This window comes from Melozone crissalis, unplaced genomic scaffold, assembly GCF_028551555.1.
Source record: "Melozone crissalis strain CALT ecotype California unplaced genomic scaffold, PUWL_Pcris_2 ptg000007l_1, whole genome shotgun sequence".
In the NCBI taxonomy this organism is placed as follows: Eukaryota; Metazoa; Chordata; class Aves; order Passeriformes; family Passerellidae; genus Melozone; species Melozone crissalis.
In genome coordinates this window covers 6,477,957-6,495,463 of record NW_026535785.1, presented here as the reverse complement: position 1 = coordinate 6,495,463, position 17,507 = coordinate 6,477,957, and the positions used below count along the sequence as shown (strand labels likewise).

Below are 17,507 nucleotides of genomic sequence, written 5' to 3'. Positions count from 1 at the left end.
CAGCCATCCCTGCTGGCACCCAGGGCTGCAGAGGAGCAGTGTCTTCAGACTGTCCTTGGACCTGTTAAAACATGTGACTTAAACAGGACTCGTTGTATGTGCTTGCCTTTGGGGGTGAGGATTTGGGAGGGTGGAGGAACAGAGGGACATGGACTGAGTTATGTCTTTCTACATCCACTGGACCATTCTTAGAGGTTTGTTTTTGATTTTTTTCCCCCAATAAATGTCTGTCAGAACCTTTCTGTCCCTCTTTCTTCTTTCCTCTGGGGAAAGAGGTTCCTCTTGGTGCTTTCCCTGCTCTTCCCAGCCTGTCTCCCATTTTATACACTGGAGCCTGTTCTCCAGGAATCTGTAACTTATAATGAATTTTATTAAAATATTTGTAATTTTTTTTTAAAGTTGTGTTAAATGCCTGAATCTCTTGAAGTGCTCTTCACCTTGGCATGGCTCCTGGCTGGGAGTGCCCAGGAAAAGCAGGGCTGTGTTCCCTGCCTGTCCCAGAGGAAGCTGACCATTCTCACCCTTCCTGCTGGGAGGCTGTGGTGAACAACAGGAGAGCCAGCACTTGCCAGTGGCTTGTGGAAATCCCGGGGGCAGTTTCACTCTGCTGGGTTGTTCCCAGCCCAAGGAGCAGTGTCATCATTTAGGGCTCATCCTTCTCCCTGGCTGCACACAGATCTCCTCCACTGGATCTGGGCTGAGTGGTGTGACCATGTTCACAGGAGTCTCAGGCTGTGGGAAGAAACGAGGATTTGACTCTGTTTCAGAAGGCTTGATTTATTATTTTATGATATATATTACATTAAAACTACTAAAAGAATAGAAGAAAGGATTTAATCAGAAGGCTAGCTAAGAATAGAATAGCAAAGAATGATAACAAAGGCCCGTGGCTCGGACTCTCTGTCTGAGCCAGCTGGGCTGTGATTGGCCATTAATTAGAAACAATCAACATGGGCCAATCAAAGATCTACCTACTGCATTCTACAGCAGCAGATAATCAATGTTTACATTCTGTTCCTGAGGCCTTTCAGCTTCTCAGGAAGAAAAATCCTAAGGAAAGGATTTTTCATAAAAGATGTCTGTGACAGAGTGGCAATGAGCTCTGAGCCAGGGAGTGCCTTTGGAACAACTGTTCTGGGGAGGTGGAGTGGGGCCATCAGGAAAGCTAAAGCCAGTCCCCACACTGCTGATGCTTCATCCAAACAATCAATTTTTGGAAAAAAGGGGAGTGCCTGCTCTGCTCCATGCCTCTGGAGGAGGTGGCTCCAAAAGTACAGCAGGAGGCCCTGGCACTGAGCCCCACTGCAGGGCTGATGGTGAGTGCTGCCTGCTCCAGCACCAGGACACTCACAGGGTGTGTGTCTCCTGCTCTGCAGCTGCTTCCTGCTTCATCTGGTGATAATCCCATGCCTGGACCCCCATGGGGTGTGAAAAGGCTCTGCCAGCCACCAGCCTATTGCTGGGATGTGGGGCAGCACAAGGTGGAGCAGGACATGGGCACATTGGGACTCACTTTGGATTTAACCACTACTCTCCCACTAATTGCAGGAGCCTGATAGCTGCAAAATGAGGTGGGGACTGTGCTGCCAGGCTGGCCCTGGGGGCAGCTGCAAGGAGAAGGATATGAGGGGCTTGGGAGATGCTGGCAGAAGGGAAGAAGCACCCATCCCTCCTCAAGCAGAGTTCAAGAAAAAGCCAGTCCTGTGCTGTGTTTAAGAGTTTATTTAAAATAAGTTTTGTTACAAAACAGGGTATTTTTTAATTATTAAAATACATAGAAACATCTAATCTTACAAAAGGCTAAATTTATTTTTCCCTTTTTTGTTTTTAAATAGAATACGCCGTGGAAGCGCGAGAGGAGAGAGTGGTGGAAAGAGCCATCAGTGCATCCAGCAGGGGCTTGCAGCAGGAGGAGATGTACCCACAGGTGGCTCTTGAGAGGTCCAAGGGCAGTGTCATCCCCTCCCATGCCCCTGCCAACCACCATCCCCATACATAAGCCCAGAGGCTTTTGGACTGGAGGTTTGGGGTCTTTTTGTTTGTTTTCCACTACTTTTCCATTCCAAGACCATGTAAACAGGTATAAATATTTCAAACACTTTCATCTCGACCACACTGTGATCTCTCTTGACAAGACAACTGGTAAATAACTTTACAATAGCTTCATTTGAGACTGCTCCATTGCCCCTGGTGCCAGGTACCACAGGCAGCCATCGTGGGCCCTGGCAGCACTGGCACCACGAGGAACAGCAGCTCGGCTCATGCACAGCACCGGGGGCCTTCATGCAACAACAGGGCTTGAGAAACTCACAGGGAAGAGAGCTGCTGGGATCTTTTGTAGTTTAACTTGGAGGAAGTGCTGCTCTGAAAGACGTTGGGCAGCTGCCCAGATGCAGTCTTGCAGGAGCTGTGGCCAGGATGGCCCTGTGGCAGTGGGAGAGGCAGGGCCAGGAACTGGTCTGGCTCTGTGCACCCCTTCCAGCTAGATCTCATTGTAAAAGCAAAGCTGGAGAGATGGAGGGAGCACCCAGCTGTCCCTGCTCCAGCTAAAAACATCTGTCCAGCAAAAATAAACTCACAGAGCTGAGCATTGAGGGGGCAGATCTCTGCCCAGCACCACTTTCCCCTACCCTGAGAGGGGGGCATGGCTGCTGGGAGACCCTGACCCCGTGCTGCTCATGGTGAGAGGTGCCATCACCCTCTGGTCATGGGTCCTGGTGGCCAAGGGAACAGCACCAAAGCCTTCATGTCTTCCAGCAGCCGTCTCTGTGTCACTGTGAGGGGCTGGGTCCTGCAGCAGGTTGGATGCCATGGCTGGCACTCATCACAGGGGAATGGGCCTCAGCTTCCCTGAGGGGAGAGATGCATGGCTTACAGCAGGCAGGGACACAGCCACCAGTGCCCCAGCCCTGTCTGGTGGCAGTGTAGCAGGAGGTGGTGCCACAAGCATTCCCAGAACATCCCTGCACAGTCCAGCAGCCCTGCCCTGCGTGGGGAGCGGGGTGAAAGCAGAGCCCTCCACCAGCACCGGCCGCAGGCACTCACCTGGCAGCCACGGCTGCCCCTAAGTCAGGCTGAAATCGAAGGGAAAGAGGTTCAGCCTGCTGGCATTGCCCTCCCCTTACCCCACCATAGCCATCACAGTGCCTTTGAACCAGGGCACTCTTGGGGAAGCGCTAACCATGGCTAATTAGCTATTAACTAATGAGCTGACTACAGAGCTGCTCACTCCCCACTGCAGGCTTTGCCATGGGCTGTTGGCTGGAGCCTCAAGGGACAGAGGGACCTTGTCTGGGCTCTCAAGGTGTCCCACCACCCACCTGAGGTGTGGAGCTTCCTGCGGATGGAGGCAGAGCGACTGGAGAGATGCCCTGGGCTGGGGGATGCGTGGCCCCGGCCTGCTGGTGCTGAGGAACCCGGCGAGTCACCCTGGGAGGAGAGGGGACACAGCCCCAGGGTCAGCCAGGCCAAGAGGGCAGGAGTGGGGATGGGCTCACAGGCAGATAGTGCATGCCTGGGTAGTGGTGCCCAAATGTTCTCAGGTGGTACCACGGGGCTGCTGCAAAACAGGGCTTGGAACAACCAAGGTGGCAGCATTGGCTGGACACTGCAGTTTGGGGACAACCTGCATCCCACCAGGTGATTGTCCCCAGTGGGGGTGGCTCTAGGGGGACATCCAACAGCTCTGGGGACCACATGTGGGGGCAAAACAGGGGGGATCCCTGGGGTGAGGGTGAAGGACACCAGCAGTGTTTTGAGTACCTCCAGGTGCTCCTGGCTGGGCCAGGAGCCCAGCTCAGCCTTGCGGGAGACAGGACCCAGCTCCACAGAGCGAACCCTCTCGGCAAACTTCAGGGAGCACAGCGTCTCGCTCGTGTTCTTCTCAGCAGGGGAGACCTGTGCTCAGGAGGAGAGGCACAAAGTCACCCTGGCAGCTGCCTGTGTACCCTGGGGGCTCCCCCCTAGAAAACCTGCTGCTGCTGGCCGGTAGATGCTATTATTAACCTGCCCCTCCCAGGCTAGCCCCATCCATCCCTGGTGTCTGAGCCAGCTGGATTCCCTGTCACCAACTGCCCCAGTGCGAGGAGCAGCCGGGAATAGCTGTGGCAGGTGCAGAGGCTCAGGCAGCTCCCCTTGGGGGGCTCAGTGTGGGTGCCAGCAGCTGGGAGTGGGGGCTCACAGGGCAGGGGTAGAGAAACTACCAGAGCTTAAAATCCTCTCAGAAAGAGCAGGGATGGGGAGATGACAATATATGAAGAGATTGTATAATACTGCCCATAGGGATAGCATCCACGTGCAGGCAGGGAGGGCAGGATTGTGGACCTCCAAGTTAATTCCCCACTCCTTGGCCTTGTCTAAGGAATGAGCAGATACAGGGAGAGAGCTGCCACTGGCACCATGATTGCAGACTGCTCACCCACGGGTGAGCCCCATTCCCTGATTCCAGCCTTCCTCCCACCTGCCTCAGCACCGGGGTGAGAAGGGGCTCAGAAATCAGTGACTGGCTGTGGGGATACAGGCACCGGTGCCCAGCCCCTACCTGCACCATCATGAGGGTCTTGCTGTCACCGCTGAGCGAGTCCTGCAGCAGGTAGGTGAGTTTGGAGTTGCGGAAGGGCACGTGGCCCTGGCGGGAGCGCAGGGCGTAGATGACATCGCCCAGGGCCGACAGGGACTTGTTGATGTGCTGCGCCTCGCGGAGCCGGCTGCCCTCCGCGCCCGACCGCCCGACCCGCTCTGAGCCCGCCAGGTCCACCAGGTTCAGCTTCCCTGAGGGCACACAGACAAACCCCAGCATCAGCGCCCAGCCCTACACATCCCAGGATGGCACAGCCCAGGTGCCTCTGTGAGGGTTTGCTGTGACACCCACCTGTGGTGCGGAGCCCCGTGCTGCGGTCCAGGCCGCGGACGGTGACGATGAGGAGGGCGTGGGAGCGAGAGCTGTGCTCGTTCAGGTTGGTGCACTCTGTCACCCGCTTAATGTGGCCAAACTCGAAGACCTGAGGGAGCCCGGGGAGTTGAGGGGGTGAGGCCAACCTGCCTCAGTCCCACCACAAATCCCCTGTGATCCAGGGATGGCCAGGGATGTAACCTGAGCATCAGCCCCCCACGGGGTGCTGGCCCAGCAGGGTAATGACCGCTGTCAGGTCTCAGCCTGGGTGATACACCACAGGCAGGGGTGACAGGCAGGGCACTGCGGTGACAGCCGCACCCCACTAATCCCTCAGGAACTCTCTGGGCCCCACGCTTTTATTTTTAACCCCCTGTGGCTCATCCCATGGGACAGTGACCCTCACATCACACCCAGGGACCTATTTTGGTCTCTGTTGCTCCCCATGGCTTCAGAAACGCTCCCAAATCCAGGAGTCACACACCAAAGACCCCTCCCCAGTTCACTGCACCCCCGCTGCCACCCCCCTGTGCCTGCTGCCCCCATGTCCCCACACCTTGTTGATGTCCTCCACGCTCTGCACCCTGAACTCGGTGAGCCCCGGCACGTAGAGCTGCCCGCTGCCATCAGGGCACAGCTTGATCTCCAGCTTCTCCTGCGGCTCCTTCCCCAGCAAGTCCCTGGGCAAAGGGGCACTTGTTATCATTCCCATCCCAAGGGAGTGCTGGCATCCATTCCTGGCTCAGGGCTGCATGCTAGCACTGCCAGAGCAGCCATCTCTTCCCAGGAAAGCTGCACATCCTATTTATAGACCTCAACTCTCTTGGCTCCCATGCGCCTCCTCTCACCCAGATCAGACCCTGCTCCCATCCCTGCTCCTGGTTATTCTCATGGATGAGAACCCAGGCTCCTCCCCTCCTGTGGCTGGACTAGGAAGGAAAATATTTCTCATGCTTTCAGCTCCCAGTTACAAATTCCTGAATATAGTGTCCATGGGCAGGGAAAGGGGGGAGAAGGAGATGCCCCCACCGCTGCATCAGGGTCAGAGAGTGGGAGTGATGGCACAGCTGGGAGCCTGTGCAAGCGATGGAGCTCATGGGAAGGGCAGCGTGCACCAGATAAATTAAAAATGAATCCTTGCAGGGCCAAATGCAGTGCCCTGGGACAAGCTGTGAGGCCGAGGAAGGGGTGGAGGGATGTGGGGGGAGAGCAGCATGGGGTGATGTCCATAAGTTTCTTGCCCATCCTGTACCTGAGTGCCTCGTTGTAGATCTCGGCGGCGCTGACGGTGATGGTGTAGTCCCAGTCGGCCGCTTTGCCCCGCACCTCGGAGAAGAGCAGCTGCAGGGCCCGCTGGTTGATCCCTGGGTTTGCTGCCGTCCCCTGAAGGATTGAGGTGACAAACAGGGGAAAAACACCCTTTGGCATTCCATTCTGTATTTTTTCTGAGCAGAAGCAAAGCCCAGGGGGATGTTGTGGAGCAGAAGTGACCATCAGTGGTGTACACCAGGTCTGAGCTGGTCACCAGCCTGGTGATGGAGACTGGGCACTGCAGGGTGGGAAGCTGAGGAAGAAAATGGAAACAAAGCCAAGCAAACTCACTTCCATTGTGTAGGTTTTTCCTGCTCCTGTCTGCCCATAGGCAAAGATGCAGACATTGTAGCCATCAATGCAGGAGGTGACCAGGGCTTGAACCTCCTGAAACACCTGGGGGAGACAGGGGAGAGTGAGGAGAAGGTGGCTGCCTCCCCCCTCACACCAGCAGTGGACAGTAGCACCCACCTCCTCCTGGGACGCTTGTGGGGGGAAGACCTTGTCCAACTCAAAGGACACCTGCTTCCCCTTGTGCAGGAGGTGCAGGACAGCGTCATCGTCAGCATCAAAGGTCACAGCATTGGCTGCCTCAGGGCCCTCCCCGTCCTCTTTTGTGATGGGGCGCACTCTCCCGAAAACACGGATGTTTCCTTGGAGGAGAGAAGCAGGGAGTCAGCCACCATGGGGTGGGCTGAAGCATCCTGCAGCCAACTCAGCCACCTTATGGGGACGCTCCTCTGTCCCTTCTGTCCCACCTCACCTTTGAGCCGCACCAGCTCGTTGTGACACTTCTTGCGGAGCTGCAGCTCCCGCCGGTACTTGCGCAGCAGCTCGCGGTTGGTGCTGTGCACCTCCTCGATGGCCTGGCTGATCTGGGGACAGCGGAGAACAGAGGCTCAGCGAGCCCCCAGCACCTCCACCCTGCATGGAGGGTGCTGGTGGTGGTCCTGGGGGGCTCACCTCGGCCCTGGCGCTGCGCAGGGTCTCCTGGAGAAGCAGGGGGAAGTCGCGGACCTGGCGCTTCAGGCTGTTGTAGTCGTGGGTGAGGGTGCGCAGCGCCGGCTGCAGCGTCAGCAGGTTGGTCCGGACACCTGCAGGCGTGACGCAGGGTGAGGGGCAGATGGTCACACCCCAACACCAGTAAGGCAACCCTGCCAGCCCCCTGCACCCTCCTCACCTGCCAGGTTCTCATGCACCGCCTTCATCTCCACCTGGGCGCGGGAAAATGCCTCTTCAATGGCGTGGTTCTTCTCGTCCTCCATCGCCTGCATCTCCTCCAGCATCTGCCCATGGGCTCGCTCCAGCTCAGCCTCGTACATCATGATCTGGGAGAGGAGCAAGTGGGGGATGACACTGAGTGAGTGCCCACCTGCTGCCACACCTTGTTACCTGGCAAGCACCACCAGGCAGGCAGAGAATGGGAGGGGAGTTCTGATTTACAGCTATCGCACTCAGACCTGAGCTCGGAGCTGAGCCTCTGTCTTCTGGGAGCTCTGCAGCTGCTGCTCCATCTCCTTCAGCACCTGCTTCTGCATCCCCACCTGCTCCTGCAGGTACTGGTTTCGGGACTGGGTCTCACACAGGGCTTGTTTTACCTTGGCTGACTCCACCTCCACCGTCTTAATGATGTACTGCAGGGGAAAGCACCCACAGATGGGGTGTGCTGAGGAAACAGCACCTGAAGGGCCTGGGATGAAGCAGTTGCTGGCCCAGGGGGAGATAATTTAGGAAATCATGGCGCTGAGCTGATGTGCTCAGGATAGAGAGACAGGTGACACTTGCAGAGCACCTACCAGGCATCCAGCCCAAGCAGGAAAAATGGAGAGCTCACCTTGATCTGCTGGGGCTGGGACTTGAGGCTGGCGATGGTCTCCTGGCTGTCCCGCAGCCGCCGGCTGAGCCGCTCCTCCTCCTCGGCCCTCTCAGCCAGGGAGTCCTTGAGCCGCAGCTCCACCTCGGCCAGGCGGTTCGTCTTCTGCTGCACCTCCAGGTCCAGCTCCACCAGCCTGGCCCGCGTCTCCTCTGCCTCCCGCTGCAGCTGCGACAGCTGCTCCTGCAGCTCGGCATTCTCCTGGTGATGGGCAGGACAGCCAGGGCCATGTCACCCATGGGTGCCCGTCACCCTGCCACCACCACTGCCACCACCGGGGACTCACCTGCAGGTGGGGGCAGTCGCGGCACGGTGCCTGCTGCTGCCGCTGCAGCTCCCCCTCCAGCGCTTTCATCTCCTGCCGCAGGCGCTCGTTCTCGGCCGCCAGCAGGTCCCGGTGCTTCTCGGCATCCGTGCCACCCTGGAGCGGGTGGGAGAGGACATGGAATCGCCACGCACCCCAGTGAGCCCCAGCCTGCTGCCCTCAGGGATCCCCCCGTGTGCCATTCCCAGGGAGGCCCTGCCTGCCCTTTGGGAACACTCAGCCTGCGGCACTGATGAGCCTCCTGCTGCCCCCAGGGAGCCCCAGCCCACAGAGGGGCTTTCACTTCCCACCTCAGAGTGACAGCCCCAGGGTCACCAGTGCCACATTGCATTGCACAGAAAATCCCACATTTGTTCCTCAGTGTCTCTTGGCCTGCACGGTCCAAACTGTGACCCTGGGGAGGTTTAATCCATCTCCACCCACCCCATGTTCCCTCTTCCTCCTCAGTGACCCAGAGCTCCAGCGTCCCTCAGGGCAAGGGTGGCTCAGTCCCACCCCAGTGGCTGCTCACCAGCTCCGAGCGCAGCCGGCTGATCTCCTGTGCCTGCTCCAGGAGCTTTTCCTTCAGAGTTTCCACCTGCCAACACAGACCAGGTTAACCAGGAGGCACCACAGCAGCTTCTGGAGGAGACCCCGCGGTGCTGCCCCAGCCACACATGTCCAGTCTGGCTCACACTTTTGTTATGCTTTAATTTTCCACCTGGCTCTGAGCGCCTGATTCACACGAGCAGATTAAAACGAGCATTAATGAAAGCTTTGCTTTGACCTTGTTCAACCATGGGTATAATTTGTTCATGTTGAGCACTAGCAGAAACCATTATTAAAAAAATAAAAAGGCATCATCTTTGGAGAAGGGAAAAAACAAACCCATCCATAACTGTGTTTGAAGAGCCAGAAGTGCCTTGTCCTGCCCTCACAACCAGCTTTGCTCTACCTTCTCTATTTTTCTTTCTAGGAAAGTTATCTTGGTACAAAGAGGGAGCAAAAGCTCTTCAAGAAGACCACATGTCTGAGTCCCATGGGATGATGCTCTCCATCAACCCCCATCTGGGCATCTGCCCATCTCATGTAACCAGGCTGCCCTCCTTGCAAAACCAGATGGATTTCAAAAATCTTCAACCTTTTTTTGTGCACAGACCAGTGAAGCTCTCCCAAAATCTGTAGTTACTGGAATAAACAGCAGCAGTGAGTGCATGGTGAAGCCAGCAGTGTCATGGGCTGTGTCATAGTGGGGTTTATCCACCTGCTCTGTCCCTCACTTGACCACCATCCCCCAGATCCCAGCCCTGCTCCCACTTTCCCCACTCCAGAAAGCCGCCAAAACCCTCTCTGGGACACGCCTGGGTATTGCCCCATCCCAATAACCAGCCAGCAACCGGCTCTCCACGGACCATAATTTAGGAACTGCTGATTAATAACCAATGCAGATGTGCTGACATGGGGCTGTAATTAATCTGGTAAATTATTTAGCCACACCCTCGCAGAGATGGCAGCAGGGTGGGCAACCCCTCCGTGTGCCCCGTATTTGGCACAGCTGGGAGCTGGAGCTCCCCAGCTACAGGTGGGGAACAGCGGCTGCTCCAGCCAGGATCGGGATCCCGCTCCTTCCACAGCAAATCTCCCTGGCTCTGACTGGGGGCCGAGCGAGCGCCTGAGTGAGAAAACCCCATTTCCATATCCACTAAGAGAGATTATTAAGCTATTTTTATAAGTATTTTTAAGGGAGGGGAGGCACTGAGAAGAAAAGAGTCGCGGCTTGTTCCGGGAAAGCCGCCAGCCCAATCAGCCGGCGCACACGCCGCAGCCTGCCCACCATCCCCTGTGCTGGCAATGTTCCTCCTTCCCCTACCTGCTCGGGCATCTCCAGCTGCATCCTGCTCTCTGGACGTGACAGGGACTCCTTGGCAGCTGGGTCTGGCTCGAGCCGTGGCCCGGCCATCCCAGAGCTTTGGAGGTTTGGGGCAGCTCCTGGCTCCGGCCGGCGCCGGCTGCCCCTGCTGCCCAAGTGGCGAGTGCAGGGCCAGGTCCCGCTGCGCTCACGCTTGTGTCATGCAGAGCATGCCAACCAAATGCAGGACAATTACCTCCTGCTTTTGACACCCGTGGAACAAGCAGAACCTGACTGCAACAGCTTCCACAACAGCCACATGCAAATCTCTTTACAAGCAGGCAAAATTTCCATGTCCCTGAGACGACCCAAGCACTCGTGCGTTGGATGTGCCTGCATCAGTGCAGGAGGTGCTTTTGGGGGGCGTGTCACAGTGGCCAAAACCTGTCCCTTCATCAGACAATTCTGTGCCTTCACATTCACTTTCCACCTGCTGAAAGTCACTAAAATTACACTGCTAGGTCAGTCTCATACGCTGACCCTGTGGCAGCCATGCTGTGCTGAGTGCATGGATGACTGGTGCAGAGCTGCATCCTGAAGCCCAAAGCCCTCCTGGCCATGTCATGTCCACAGAGCCACACAGCCTTGTCAGCACTACAGCAGTGTCACTGGGGACTGCAAGCATCCCAAGGGAGGCACAGCCAGAGGCAATGCTCAGGAGCACCCCGCAGAGGAGATGCTCAATGATGGAGATCCTACACTCCTTCCAAGTGCAGCCACCACCAACTGCCACAGAGCTCCAGCCAAGCCACAGACAAGACCCTGATGGACCCCTTTGTGTCACCCTGTCCCCTCCATACCTGGCCTTGCAGCTGGAGAGAGAGGGAGAGCTCATTGCTCTCCTGGGCAGCGAGCTTCTCCTGCAGCTCCAGCAGCTCCTCCTGCAGCCTCAGCTTCTCCTTCTGCAGGTGTGCCATGGAGGCCATCACCTCCTGGATCACGGGGAAGGGCCGGGCCGTGGCCAGGCTGGCACGTTTCCCACCACAGAGCCTCCCTCCTGCAGCGTGAGCAAAGATGGAGCTGGTCAGGGCACAGCCACCTGGCTGGGGAGCAGAATGCCAGCCATGGGGAGTCCCCAGGGGCTGAGCCGCAGATGGGAACGCAGGAAACTGGACCTGCACAGGTCCCAGAGAGCGCAGTGATGTGTCAGAGGCACATCCTGAGCGCCAAGGTGCTCAGCACAGCAGGCCTGGCTGGCAGTGGGCTCCAGCTGGGTGGAAGCCAGAGGGATCTGCAGGGGCAAGCAGAGCATCCCAGGCCACAGCACAGAGCAGCTGCCCCCAGCAGTGCACCGTGACCCAGCCCCATCACACACTGCAGTGCTGCTCCTCGCTCAGATAACAACCGCCCTCAGCAGGACGCTGATTCACCCCGGCACCCTTTCTTCTGAATGAGCAGGTGCCCGTGGAAAGCAGTGTGTGATCATGTCATTAACGTCTGCGTCACTACACACAAACATAATGGAAGCAAAATTTAAATTATACAGGTACCCTCAATGGCCATATTGCCTAATCCTTGTGCGTTTGGCTTTCTAACCTTCCTAGCATTATTTTAAACATCACTTTCTGCATGTTAATAGAGCCACCAGTGCTGACAGAAGCCAACCTGGCCGTACATCAGAGCCTACCAAATGACCTGGTAGTTCCCAAGAAGCAATGAGCTGGCGTGACTCATCCCCAGTGTGGGATGAGGCGGCAGGACGGACGGACAGGATCCCGGCTGCCCGGCGCCCTTCCCTGCCTGCTGTGGATTTCAGAAACCTGAGGTTTCACAGGCAGGAGCTGCTGCTGGGAATCCCTGTGCTGCCTGTGGGAAGATGCTGCCTGCTTCATGGGAAACGTCCTGAATGCAAAAAGACACTTTTTTGTCCATGAGTCAGATTTTCTACCCCTAAATGGAGTTAAGGAGGCAGCATAATCTGCAAAAAGATGAAATGCTGGGACCAAACCACAACTCTGCTGCTGACTGCACGCCATGGGGCTTATCCAGCAGTGGCTGCAGAAGTGATCAACAGGTTTTTTCCTCCTGCCATGGCTTGGATACTCCAAAACAGCACTGTCAGGTGCTGGCTTTTCTTTCTTTCCATGCTGAAAGCTCAGCCCAGCTCAGGCAGAGGACCGCGGTCTTCTCTTTAAAATCAACACACAAAAAACCCAAACAAGAAACCAAAAATCTCACCCTGAAATCTCCAAAGTTGTCAGGAACGCCAGCTTTCACCCCTGGGGAGTGTGCAGGGGTAAGACAAAACTCCAGGAAGCACCAGGCTCCTGTGGACACACTGCATGTCTGCACACATCATTCACACTAATCCTGGGCTCAGACCCAAGGCAGAGCCAGGCTGAGAGCTGCAATACTCAGCTGCAAATCAAACTGCCAGGCAGGAAAATCCCCCTCAGTTCATGCCTTCCTCCACACTCCAGCACCTTCTTCCTGTGGCAGCATGCATGGGAGAGGAGATGCTGACCAGCTCTGTGTTACATCTCCCCCTGGGCGCATGTGCTGGTGGCCATGCATGGTCTGAGTGTGGCAGGCAGGGAGCACAGTGACCCTCCTGCTTTCCAAAATGCAGAAATTTGCAAAATTTGGAAAGACACCTGTTCCTCAGCTCTGCCCTGTAACCACTGCCAAACAGACCCTGACCCCCTTTCTGCTGCACCCTGCCCCTTCCCAGCCGCTGTCCCGCCTCAGGAGCTGCTCTGGGATGCAGCTGGGGACCAGATCAGGAGCAGCTCCTAAGAAGCTCACACAATTCAATCCTGACTGAAAAAGACAGGAAACTCTGGGACTTTGGGATTTCCCCATCCTGGCACAGCCACGCACGCTGCAAGCGTTTCCACACGCGTTACATTTTCCTTGAGAAGGAGGAAACAGCAGCAGGTTCATCAGAGCTCGCCTGCTCTGTTCATCCCGCTCAATAATTCATCAGACCCTGTCAGCAGCCAGCAGCTGGCTGGTGTTGGGTTTCTCCTGTGCCCTGTTCCCACAGTGAGCTCAGCCACACATCTACATGCACCCCAACAGAGGAGAGGTTTCCTCGATACCCACGGGCAGATACGAAGTGCTCATCCCATCCCTCCAGGTCCTGAGCACCCAGCAGGGCACCCCTGCTCTCTGTTTTCTCCAGGTTCATGTTTTCTCACCTGTTTTCTCCACGTTCATGGTGGGGGCTGCCTGCACGGCCGCTGGCTCACGGGGGGCTGCGGGCGGCTCCTGCTCCGTGCCCCGGTGCCGCGGCTCCTCCCGCCGCTTGCACGTCGTGTCCCGCAGGGCCTGTGGCACAAACAGGGCAGGGAGCTGGGACAGTGACAGCCCACACCGGGCTGGACACGGTGCCAGCAGCTGGCACGTCCCAGGGCTGGCCAGGAGGAGCGAGCAGGGCGGGAAGTGCAGAACTCACAACAGCAGAGCTCGGGGAAACCCTCCCTCCAAGGGAGTTCTGTGTTGGGAAGATGCCACAATGAACTTATCATGATTTTAGTTCTCCACATAAACACAGCTGTACTGAATATTTCTTATTTTTCTCCCTATGGCCTTCAAAAGAAAGAGACTCTGACTTGGAGGCATGGCTCATGCCCTGGGGGATGGAGCTCCAAAAAAAAATCAGAAGAAATCTGAAAGGAGCTTTCATAAGGCTGCTATAAAAGGGGATTATCAGCCAAGCTCACCCTGCTCAATAATGCCTTTTCTTTCTCAAATCTTATCTCAGAGCCTGTGGCATCACCCCACAGGCCAGTGATGCTGGGGAAACCTCATTCCAGCAGAGGGGCAGACACTTGGTACGTGCCAGTAATTTGGGAGTAATTTGGAAGGAGGCAGCAGCATCCTCCTGGAGAGGCCGCGTGTCTGCGGTGCCTCTGCATGTGAGGCTCCAGAGGGGTTTTGCCGAAGGGAATTCATCGAGGCTGGTGTGTGATAAGGAGGTGTTTTCCTTCTTTTCAAAGAAGGGGAATTTGAATGACTTGCCTGGAGCCTGGAATGAACTCATGGCAGCAACACCAGTACGCGGTGTCCTGACACCGTCCCTGGCCGTGGCACTCTGCCACCTCCTTCTCCTCCATCCCACTGGCAAACACCACCTCACGGCACTGTGTTTCCTTATCACACCTCTGCCCTGAGCTCTCCTGCCAGCATGACCCATGAGTGACCCAGAAATGCTATTCTCTTATGAACACTGCTCCCCATTGATGCCTTTTCACTCCCCAGAGATGCTTTTCCCTCCCCACCCAGGCAGCAGCTCTGCATGAGGCACACACTGCTGGGCTCCAGACACAACCTGGTTGTGCTGAGGGATGGAAGAACCAGTTGGCTCCCACCTGGATGGGTGCAGGGCATCCTCCCCATCACCCTCAAACTCCCTCCCCGTACATCCCATGGCTGGCTCAGCGTTCCTCACCTGCAGCGCCCGGCAGAGCCCACGGGGGTTGGCAGAGTCCGGCCAGCTCACGCTGAGGATTTTCTGGTGCAGCAGCGCCGGCAGCAGAGGAGCCCGGGGAGCGGCTCCCGCTCCGCCCCCAGCGCCGAGCCCGTCCTGCCCACGGCCTGGGATGGAGCAAAGAGCATCACTGGATCCACCTGGGAGCACAGACACAGCCTTCGGCCAGCTCAGCAAACCCCCTCCTCCTCCTCCTCCCTGCTGCCGCCACCACACCGGCGTGGCAGAGACAGCGCATGACTTGTATTAAAAATGTTAATTATGTTAATTAGAAAAATTAGCCCTCCGGGGGGCGGAGACTGGTTGCCAATGACTAGTAATGAGAACTCAGGGTGTAGCTTCCGTCTGGCCTCGGCGTGACCAGGTCTGTGCCCCCACCAGGGATATCCCAGCTCTACCCCTTGCCAAGCTGCTCCACTTCCTACGATCCTATCTTGGCAAAGCTGCCAAGGCCAGCTTGCATCACCCAAACCAGACAGACGGACCCTGGTGGCGTCACCTCCCTCCACTGCCCCCAAATATTTCCTTCATTTGTCAGGCAGCCAGACCCGAAAGCAGCCAGGGCAGCATTTCCCTGTCCTGCTGAGCCACACAGAAGGAAACAGCAACCCAAGGAGCCTTCTCCATGGCTGTGTCCTCCTCTGCTACAGGAAAAGCAGCTGGCAAGGGGTAAATCCCACTGCTCGGGGACCCTGTGTCCCCCCACCTGTCTGCCACAAGTGCTGCCACCATTGCGGGCGGCCAAATATCTTCTCCAGCTGGCAGGGGAAAAATCAATCGCTCACAAATCAGACCTCAATAATGCAGCCTTTTCCCCCCTAAAACCACACAGAGGAAGTTGGGCCAAAGGTGGAACCAATGTCCAGAGGGAGATGTGCCCTTATGAAGTTAGTCCACCACTCTGGACTTCTTCCCAGCCTCTAATTATCCATAACATTTTGCACACGCCATGAAAATTGAGCGTTTCCAAAGTGCTGGATAACAGGAGACGATTTCCCCATCCTGGCACGGGCAGCAGCAGCCGTTGGGCAGAGAAAGAGCTGAAAACCCTGGTTTTGGAGGCTTTGGTGCCAACCAGCATTTGGCTGGACTGGCCTTAGTGCCAGAGAAGAAGCTGTGCCCAGAGAAGCGTCTGCCAGCACAGAGGGATGAAGGCAAATGCTGAAGCCAGAAGCAAAAGAAGCTCAAACAGGGGGGTTCGGCCTCCCCCTTTGCCAATCCCATTCAGCACCATCGGGGAGGGAGGTGGGAAGGGAAGGGCTGTTTCCCAGCAAGCAGCTGCAGGTTGGGGCAGGCAGCTGCCCGCCTGCCTGCAAAGCAGCTCAGCCTCCACAGAGCAAAACTCCGACTAAACTCACCCATGGGGTCCATGCACCAGGGAGGGACAAGGAGCCTTTCAAGGAGCCAAGGCTGGGAAGAGCAAAGGGCCTGCATTCACCCTGCCATGGAGATCACTCTGTTTTCTATCTTACATGTTAAATTTTAACCTTTTTCCCTACAATTCCTGCTCAGAGGGGCCAGCAGGGAGATGGAGGCAGCCCTCCCTTCTCACCAGCAGGCTGCCCAGAGCTTTGTGCCTGCTTCTGAGTCCCCGTTTCTCAAATCTTGACCTTCATCCGGAAAGAAATGTGAAAAATGCGGGCTGGCCTGTTCCCAGCCTCTCCTTCCCCAGCGAGCAGGGCGTGAGTGCAGGAGGCTGAGCCCCAAGGGGCAAGGACAAGGGACAAGCCACCGTGCCGTACTCACCGTCCGGGGCAAGGTCCTTGGTGTTCCAGGCGGCTCCGGCGTTGGGCCCGGATCCCAGGTGCCAGGCGGAGCGGGATGTGATCATGGCACGGGGGTCCCGGGCACGGCGGCACCTCTGCGGAGAAGCGCAAGGACGGACATCTCAGCCGCTCTGCGTCCAGCTGTAAATCCCAGCGGGACGTTCTGGAGCAAAACACGGCGGTAACAGCGGCTCCGACTCCCGAAACCCGCAGGAAGTTGCATCAATCCCGCTTTTTGCTCCCGAAAAGGCGACAGCCCCGGGCTCCCTCCGTGCTCCCAGCGGATGTGACATAAACGGTGTCTGTAATTAATTTACTCATTCCTGAAGCCTCTCCGGGCCCCTCCTAACCTCGGGCTGGGGCTGACTTTAGGGAGTTAGGAACTCCGGGACCGCGGGCAGCCCTGCAGCCGGGCGGCACCGGACCCACCGCATCTCGGCGCGCACAATGCCCCGCACGGCACCGCCCGCTCCGCCCCGCTCCCCCGGCACCGCCCGCTCCGCCCCGCTCTCGCCGCTCCTCACCGGGGCCGCTCCGGCGGGGAACAGCGCGCGGAGCCGCCCAGCCCACCGAGGGGTCCCGTGTGCTCCCGACCGGCGGCTCCGGGCGGGCGGGACCCGCAGCGCGGCGGCCCCGGTGCCGGAGGCGCAGCCCCGCTCCGCGCAGCCCCGGCCCCGGTCCCGGTGCCGGTGTCGGTGGCGCAGCCCCGGTGCCGGTGCCGGTGCAGGAGGCGCAGCCCCGCTCCGTGCAGCCCCGCTCCCGGTCCTGGTCCCGGTGCCGGTGCAGGAGGCGCAGCCCCGGTCCCGGTGCCGGTGGCGCCGCCCGCCGTGGGTTAACGGGAGCCGCGCTCCGTGCCAGCGCTCCCAGCCCGCAGACAAAGGGAGCCCCGTTCCTGCCCGGTCCAGCCCGGCTCCCCGGTGCCGGCGGTGCCGGTGCCGCCCCGCGGGGCCACTCACCGGGCACGGGGCGGCGGTGACAGCAGCAGCGGGGCACCCGGCACGGCCCCGGCCCGTCCCCGCCT

General features: G+C 57.8%; 1 protein-coding gene and 1 long non-coding RNA gene across 6 annotated transcripts; one reads left to right on the top strand and one right to left on the bottom strand.

Annotated features, from left to right (window-relative positions):
- Position 1: 1 nt before the first annotated feature.
- LOC128951037 (uncharacterized) lies at positions 2-2,104 on the top strand. The gene is made up of 2 exons (XR_008484416.1): positions 2-194; positions 1,836-2,104. It is a non-coding gene; the product is annotated as an uncharacterized LOC128951037 (long non-coding RNA).
- KIFC3 (kinesin family member C3) lies at positions 1,708-17,507 on the bottom strand. Of its 5 annotated transcripts, none has more exons than XM_054296186.1 (21): positions 17,443-17,507; positions 16,467-16,581; positions 14,682-14,860; positions 13,429-13,558; positions 11,089-11,285; positions 8,912-8,977; positions 8,362-8,496; positions 8,037-8,276; positions 7,663-7,836; positions 7,383-7,530; positions 7,166-7,296; positions 6,966-7,077; positions 6,674-6,855; positions 6,494-6,598; positions 6,144-6,274; positions 5,448-5,571; positions 4,871-5,000; positions 4,541-4,770; positions 3,763-3,897; positions 3,321-3,429; positions 1,708-2,850 (listed from the first exon to the last, which is right to left on the bottom strand). In XM_054296186.1, the coding sequence occupies exons 2-21, from the start codon at positions 16,549-16,551 to the stop codon at positions 2,825-2,827; spliced, it is 2,769 nt and encodes a 922-aa protein (XP_054152161.1). In that variant the 5' UTR covers positions 16,552-16,581; positions 17,443-17,507; the 3' UTR covers positions 1,708-2,824. The 5 variants fall into 5 exon arrangements, with proteins under 5 accessions (XP_054152161.1, XP_054152165.1, XP_054152162.1 ...); XM_054296190.1 differs by having other exon boundaries at positions 14,682-14,827; XM_054296187.1 differs by lacking the exon at positions 17,443-17,507 and adding an exon at positions 17,011-17,055.

Bases quoted from the DNA above. Each gene is read 5' to 3' on its own strand.
- KIFC3 (XM_054296186.1), bottom strand. From the start codon at position 16,551: ATGATCACATCCCGCTCCGCCTGGCACCTGGGATCCGGGCCCAACGCC. The intron at 7,297-7,382 runs GTGAGGAGGGTG...TCACGCCTGCAG, and splicing joins GGTGCATGAGAACCTGGCAG to GTGTCCGGACCAACCTGCTG. The intron at 4,771-4,870 runs GTGGGTGTCACA...GTGTGCCCTCAG, and splicing joins CACGGGGCTCCGCACCACAG to GGAAGCTGAACCTGGTGGAC.